At 37.5% G+C, this 8,000-nt stretch overlaps 1 protein-coding gene across 3 annotated transcripts in view; it reads left to right on the top strand.

Moving 5' to 3' along the window:
- Positions 1–8,000, top strand: part of LOC139935413 (U6 snRNA phosphodiesterase 1-like) — a 69,208-nt gene that overhangs the window by 50,890 nt on the left and 10,318 nt on the right. Inside the window, exons 1-8 of one of the 3 annotated variants that reach the window (XM_071929988.1) lie at positions 1,231–1,337; positions 2,453–2,572; positions 3,587–3,635; positions 4,162–4,316; positions 5,134–5,368; positions 5,722–5,827; positions 6,786–6,869; positions 7,401–7,511. In XM_071929988.1, the coding sequence (XP_071786089.1) occupies positions 2,494–2,572; positions 3,587–3,635; positions 4,162–4,316; positions 5,134–5,368; positions 5,722–5,827; positions 6,786–6,869; positions 7,401–7,508 (816 nt within the window). In that variant the 5' untranslated portion in view covers positions 1,231–1,337; positions 2,453–2,493 and the 3' untranslated portion in view covers positions 7,509–7,511. Of the gene's footprint in view, positions 1–1,230; positions 1,338–2,452; positions 2,573–3,586; positions 3,636–4,161; positions 4,317–5,133; positions 5,369–5,721; positions 5,828–6,785; positions 6,870–7,400; positions 7,512–8,000 lie in introns of those variants that run through there. The other 2 variants (XM_071929990.1, XM_071929989.1) reach the window with 2 other exon arrangements.

Raw genomic sequence — 8,000 nt, 5'->3', positions numbered from 1 at the left:
TTTTCTACAAAATCTCCGTGCTTGCAGCACAAGTGCTTGCAACTCTTAGTTTGCATTAACCACTCCAGCCTTATTGGGCCCAGCTTTGATTTTGCTCATAAAAAACGTTGTTGGCACTGGTTCTGTTTTTATTTGTATAGAGAAAAAACATCACTCAAAAATAGTAATGGTTGTTAGCAATGGAGGTAGAAATGAAACCCTCACTTTGCAAACGAGTGCAGCCGACCATGAGAAAGTACATGTGGGCGGACAAAGAACAGCATAAATCATTTTTTGATCAAAGAACGATTGTTATTCAAGAAAGATTGTATTGAGAGAGAATACAGTTTTGCGAAACGTCATGGTTGTAGTTTTATGAATAGTCAGAAGAATTTTTTTCATGTTAATAAGCCTACCTTTTCGTTGGCAGATAATAGTGAGCTCATCATGAGTGAAAAACAATATATATATATATATTTTTTTTGCTAAATGCCTGTTTTAGTGTTAATGTCTTCATGAAAAATAATGCCCATTGGCAAGAAAACCCAGCTGTCGAATGTGTTTTCTTAGACAGCAGATAATTTGAATAAGACATTTGGAAACCTTCGTTTCTTCGCCAGCATGCTATGGGCTTTTATAATCATATATTGTTCCCGGCTTGCAATTTGCAGTTAAAAATGTATCTACTCATCGAAATAATTTCTGCTCTCATCAAAAGCTATCCTTCCTAAAGCCACCGTGATGCACAGTCTGCATTGCACTCAATGGCATTCAATAAGTGTTATACTCTACTTGCTGCTGGCAGCGGTTGAAATAATTATGACCATGAACCCTAGGTGCTCAAATTAGGTCAGCTGATCTGAGCGCTGATACGAATAATGTAATCTAATTTCAATAATGGCAGCCACTTTCGATTCATGTCTGCGGCATCAGCAGCGCGTCCCATCCATGCTGCGTCCCAGGGTAGAAATAATGGATTAAAATGAACGACAGAGGTCGCACCACCGTTTTGTACGCGACCGAATTTTTGAACAACAGAGGTCGCACTACCTTTTTTTGGCACGAGTTTTTTTCTACTTTCTCGTCTCAAAATTCATCAAGAAAACTATTTAAATGAGTATGTACTTCTTTTAAAAATATTTGATCGTATCATACTTATTTTCAAAACCTTCTAAATGCAATCAATACATTAAAAATATTATTTAAATGTTGTAATAATAAAATAAATATTGAACGTGGCTAACAAGTAAAAAGCAATTAAAAAGCATCAGCGCCACAAAACTATCGTCTGCTAAAAATTTGCTTTTCATTGATGAACAGTTCGTAGAAAGTTTGGGAGCGTCAACTTTGGCAGAAAGGTATACTATACTTCTTCTACTTCTACTTCTACGTTATACTCGGCAATGTCCGTAAGGAAGTCAGGATATGACGCCAAGGAAAAAACTAAATCATAAAATGTGCATGCGCAGCGTGGGCGCCTCTCCACTGACTGTCGTCAGTGCCACTGAAATGAATTCACTAGGTGAATTCTTCCACTTTTTTTAGGCAGATGTCAATAATGTCATAGAGGATGGTGATACAAGTACAACTGACGATCAACTGTTCGCTCGTTCGTTTTTTGTTTGTTTAATTTAATTGAATAATTGTTCTGCATGCTCAGCTGCTGCTGGTTGGTTGTATTGTACATGAAACTCAATCTAGCAGATGATAATTTTGTTTTGAACTTTCGTGGTTGGATGATGTTTCTTTGATTTTGAGTTTGAGTGTTGACTCATTCATTTGATTGTTGACATTATTTATACCACTAGTGATTTATACAAACAATTCATCATTTTATAAATGTTTGAGCATAAGCTACGACAGGAAACTTTATTCTCAGCATGATTAAGCCTGACGAAAATACACAGACCGTGAGTAAACAGCAGAGCTTCTGTCACCTGTGGAGCTTGCACAGTCTCCCGGTAAACAGGAATCAAAAGTGGGGTCGAATACTTCTAGAAACTATAAGGCTCACGAGCCTTATAGTTCCTAGAAGTAGGGGTCGATAACATGTGACCCTACGATATATAAGGTTGGTTCTGTTGTTCGTGGAGAGCAGCAGAGCGTAACAACAAACCTCCGAGAAAAGTTTCTGTATCCATGGCGCCACCACTTTTTCATTTGATATGAAATAATATGGTGTATCTAATTTACCTAAATGAGATCCTAAATATCCCTTTTTATAAAAATGAGTGAAAAAGTGGTGGCGCCATATGGAAATTTATCCAACCTGTTCTAAAGGATGCTACACACTTAATATTTGCGATAACGTAACCCTCCTGTCGAACGGTATCGCAACTACTACACACTCTATTCTAATTATTTTAGTACGACATTGTTGTCGTATTGATTGCAGTTATGATGATATTTAGTGAGGAAAAAATAGTTCTGTGAGTGTGACAAATAGTGAGTTTTGTTTTATTTTTAATTCTAGAGTAGGCCATTCATTCTTCATGACACCAACTACCGCAAACAATGTCAGCTCTACAGGCTCTTCAAGGTTATGAGAGTAGCTCAAGCGAATCAGAAGAACTGAACTTGGACGATGTCGACAGTAAGGATTTAACTGTCATTAACATTATTTATATATACTCAATGATTCAAAATGTTTTATTAAAGGAACACGTTGCCTTGGATCGGTCGAGTTGGTCTATAAAAAGCATTTGTAACCGTTTGTTATAAAATACATGTGGGTAGAAAAATGCTGTAAAAGTAGAATACAATGATCCACACAAACATGCCTCGAAATTGCACAGTTTTCCTTTAACCTCGTAGACTAACACGGTCAACCAATTATGGGAGTCAAATTTTTGACTCCCATAAATGGCCGAACGTGTTAGTTCACACAGTAAAAGGAAAACCACGCAATTTCAAGGCAAACTTGTATGGATCATTGTATTCTACTTTTAAAACGTCTTTCCAACCATATGCATTTTATAAAAAACGGTAACAGACGCTTTTTATAGACCAACTCGACCGATTCAAGGCAACGTGTTCCTTTAAGTACTCTTTTTAATAAAGTTTGTTAAATTTATAAATGCTTAAGTAAGAAAAAACATTCCACTAATTTTGTTTTTTCCTCACAAAGTGATGCATTCTTCTTAATAGAAGAAGGTTATTGTATTTGCAAATTGCTTGGAAACCCAAATTAATTGACCTGAGTTGACTACATGCCCAAAGTGGTAAAGGTTTGACAATAGTATAGACTTAGTTTGTTGGTAGAGAAGAGTCTTTTTCAGAAGACCTAAAATTACAAGACAGTGTTTTTAGCGAAAATGACAGTCAGGAAGAAAAGAAATGAATGAAATGTTTCATTGAGTTAGTTAAAATTAATAACTCATTGGTTTGTTGGTTAATTATAAACATGGTTCTGTTGGATATAAGAAATCAGTTAAAGCAGTCTCCATAACAGAAGTATGTAAAATAAGTCTCCTACTTCAAGGGTGATTTTCACAAGACAACGTTTCTGAGTCATTTTTAGAAGAAACAAAATTAAATTTTTAAAAAGCTCTCTTGCAACTTATCATCAGTGATGATATAATATTTGTGTTTTTGTTTTATTTTGTAGATCATTCTAAAAGTGAGAATGCTGTTCAAGACCAGAAAGACGGGAAAAGGTTTGTACTAAATTTTCACCACTTTGGAATATGATTGTTTCAGTAAAAATGTCAATAGGGAGACTGTTGGATTTGAAGGTGCCAGCACGCCATCAACTGATCTTGATCTTATGTTGGTGGGGGTCTCCCTATTTTTTGTAGTATCTTTGATTGGGGTGTGCCAGTCAAAAGCCATAAAAACCCTTAATTGCTGTATAGCAAAGACTCACACCCAAGTTTACAATACAAACTGGCAAACGGCAGCAAGTCCTATTTAAAATCGTTTTTTATTTTTAGTTTTCAAAATGTATGTGCATGCTTGGATCTAGTGCTTTTTTAAATGAATGTGCAATGTTTTTCTGTGTAAATTTGTAATATTTTTATCTTAAGTTCACTTCTGTAGTTTGTTATTAGCTGGGATCCATGGGAGATCAGTGAGTTTTTCTTGGAATGGATTTCCCAGGATAAACAAGAAATAAATAAATAAATAAAGTGGATGCAATTTTTTATTTGAAATCATATTTTGTGAATATTTTTCATGTTATAGACCAGCTTTACCTTCAGTACCATCAGAAATACTTGGTATGTTTGATATGTCATCTAATGTCGCTGAAGGCAAGAGCAATGCCAGCTCGCATGGTGGCCGAATCAGGTCATTTGAGCATGTGGCTGGTAATTGGGCTACATTGGTGTACATCCCAGGTATGCAAAAAAAGATTATCTTTAGTTTTTTTTAATTTTATTTCACAGATAACAGCACAATTAGTGGCAATAACAGGATGGATAGGAAACGAGAAGGAGTGTTCAGTTTTAAATGTGGGAGGAAAACTCTACACAATCAGGAAGAGACTAAAAGCCCAATCCAAATGCAAGGCTCTGGTCTGAGGTGGGATTCAAACCAGGGTCCACAGGAATGAAAGACAGGTAAAGAAACCACTGAGCCGACCTGATGTCATTTCCACCAGGTGGTTGGGTTGCCTTCCCGACACCTCTCAGACCTTGGTTCGAACCATGGCAGGGCCACTAGGTGGATTGGGTTTTCAGTTCTTACCTGACTGCATGGGTTTTCCTTGGAGATTGCCTGGAACTGGTTGCATGTAGGTTGCCCTCTGAGTCATTGCCCTTATGGGTTCCCGTGGCACAAGAGTGTGTGTGTGTTTGGGCTGAAGGAGCTCAGTGCTACATTAGTGTGTGGTGAGAGTCAAGTTTGGTGAGTTTGTTGTGAATTTACTACGTGCTTCATTCTGGTGAGAATACTAGGGTAGGGTGGTAGGGGAGGGGACTTGTCTTTGGAGGAGGGTGGTCAGGAGAAATGAAGACAATAGACCCCCAGCATTGGCCGCCATCTATGATGAAACGTCACGCCTGAAAGTCTACCATTGGCTGAGAGCTAGGCACAGCGCGCACTTGTGTGCATTTTTCTCATTGTTTTACATCAAAGATGGTGGTCAATGACATCATGTGCAAACCATCTATAGAGAAGCACACTTAATCCATACAGTTTGTCTTTATGTTACAGTTGAACTAACAGAACAACTCAAAATCATCATGGAAGACCTACTCAGCTTGATGCCCTCTAGTGTTGACATGGAGCCAGTGCCTGACCTCCATATTAGTTTATCGAGGACAGTGACCCTCCAGTATCAATGGATTGACCCATTTGTTGATTCAATACGCCAGCGACTGGCTTCCTTTGGAGGGTTCACCTACTGCTTCGACAATGTTGAGTTTTATGCCAATGACGAGAAGACCAGGTCAGTGTTGGATTTTGTTTTGAAGGGGTACACCAATTTCTTCTGTTATGAAGGGCACTTCTGTGAGGGATATGTTATGTGAGTTAGCCTTCTTCCTTAACAGTGGTCCGCTGGCAAAATGCCAGTTTCATTCATTCAGTCGATGCTGAGCAGACTCCTTACATGCAATTTTGATTCTCAATATGGCAAACTACGATGCAAGGGGTTAATTAAAGACAGTGCTGTATTCTGAAAAGAACTTGACAATTTTATTTATAGGTGTTACAGGTGAGACTTATACCAGTTAATTTATCTTTCGCAAAGTTACAAAATTATTCTTATTTAGTCCATTTTCTTTTCCTTGCAAAATATAGGTCGTTTATTGGTTTGAAAGCCAACCATGGACACCAAGAGATGTTAAATCTAGTGAAGATAATTGATGTCTGCTTGCAAGAATTCTCTCTTCCTGTTTACTATGAGGTAAAAAAAACATTGAAAACTTCTCTTCACTGTATATTATTGGCACTTCTGTTAAATTGGTTTATATTATGTTGGAAGTGTCGTGGCCAAGCGGTTCAGAGCACCGAATTCAAACTCTGGTGTTTCTGATCAGCAGAGTGTGGGTTTGGATCCCCAGCCGTGACACTTGTGTCCTTAAGCAAGACACATAATCATTGCTTCGTCCTTTGGATGGGACGTTAAGTCGTTGGTCCCATGTGTTATGTAACGCGTTTAAAATAACCCAGTGCACTTATTGAAAAGAGAAGGGGTTTTGCCTTGGTGTTCCTGGCTGTGGCTGCTTAATGCGCCGTAGCACCTTGTGAACCCTTATAAGGTGCTACGTAATTGGGTCTCAGAACTCATCACTGCAATAACCTATCTTTCTGTAAGTTTGTATATACTCAGCGCCTTGGATACCTTGTTTGGTAGATAGGTTTGCTATATAAGACTTTGATATTATTTCGGTATTATTATGTTGAAGGTATGGTACATGATTGGTTAGTATAAGAAATATCATTGTTAAATTTTGGATTTTAGATTTTTAAGGACAATGTGTGACATTGTGCAGTGTTTTTCACTATGTTCTTCTAACCACAACAAATTTAGGCCAGATTTTCTCGGGTTGTTTTTTTCATGTGTATCACACAAAATATGTAAAACATGAACACTGTCTGCGACTATTGTCAGCTCTACCAATCCTGTATTTAAATGCTTTTAAAAAGTTGTATCAAAATAAATTTTGGTTTTCAGAGCTTTTTATTCAATGTGACTTTTTTGCCCATATATATATATAGTCATGTGGTATTCAAGATGAATTGGGCTAAATTTTTAATAACTTTTAAAATTGTTGAAGGGTGAGCTTGAACCTTAGACCAGTAGATTGCTGCATAGGTGCTCAAAGAGCTGGGCCTAATTCAGTTTTCTTTTTCATTTTTAGAAACCGTCGTTTCATGTCAGTTTTGGTTGGTGCCTTGGAGATTACCAAACATTTCTTGGTGACAGTGATATGACCAGAATTCAGGTAAATCCACTGAATTTTCCTAGTTTGTTTTATCCCCAAATCTGTTCGCTGACACTCCCTCCTGTCATATTTCTTAATTGATTAATTAATTTAATTAACAATTAGTTTTTATATAACTCATTTTACAATAATGTATCAATGCACTTTACATTAGTGTCCTGGTCATTGGGCCCATAACATCACCTCCCTGGGGAGTATAAAACCCCGAGCTGCCGTGACCCTCAGGAGGCCTTTCAAACACAATACCAACCTCTACCCTTGCAGGTACCCATTTATACCCCTGGGTGAAGAGAAGCAATTATAGTAAAGTATCTTACTCAAGAATACAAGTGTCATGACCAGGATTTGACCCACACCGGGATGACTAAACCACTAGAATTTGAATTTGTTGCTCTAAACTGCTCGGCTATGACACCCATAGTTTTCAACAGCAATTATTGTTCTTGTTGGAGAAGAAAAATGAAATAGGTAGTTATGTCTCAATGAATTGACTGATTTGACTCCAAAGGTTTCTCAACTTTGTCTTTATAGCGTGAATGCAGAAAGCTTTGTAGAGCCAGCCTTCCATTGTCAGTCAGTGAAATATGGTGTAAAGTAGGCTGCAAGCAGTTCAGAATACCACTGGGGATGGGGAGGTGACAGGTGAGACTATAAATATTCATAGCAAATATGTAAAGTAGGCTGCAAGGGAACAGGTTGCCTTGAATCGGTCGAGTTGGTCTATAAAAAGCATCTGTAATCGTTTGTTATAAAATGCATATGGTTGGAAAGATGTTTTAAAAGTAGAATACAATGATCCACACAAGTTTGCCTTGAAATTGCGTGGTTTTCCTTTTACTGTGTGAACTAACACATTCGGCCATTTATGGGAGTCAAAAATTTGACTCCCGTAAATGGTCGAACGTGTTAGTCTACGAGGTTAAAGGAAAACTGTGCAATTTCGAGGCATGTTTGTGTGGATCATTGTATTCTACTTTTACAGCATCTTTCTACCCACATGTATTTTATAACAAACGGTTACAAATGCTTTTTATAGACCAACTCGATCGATCCAAGGCAACGTGTTCCTTTAATAAAACATTTTGAATCATTGAGTATATATAAATAATGTTAATGACAGTTAAATCCTTA

This window comes from Asterias amurensis, chromosome 3 (genome assembly GCF_032118995.1).
Source record: "Asterias amurensis chromosome 3, ASM3211899v1".
In the NCBI taxonomy this organism is placed as follows: domain Eukaryota; kingdom Metazoa; phylum Echinodermata; class Asteroidea; order Forcipulatida; family Asteriidae; genus Asterias; species Asterias amurensis.
Note: the sequence above shows the minus strand (reverse complement) of the source record. Positions and strands in the feature narration are given on the sequence as shown.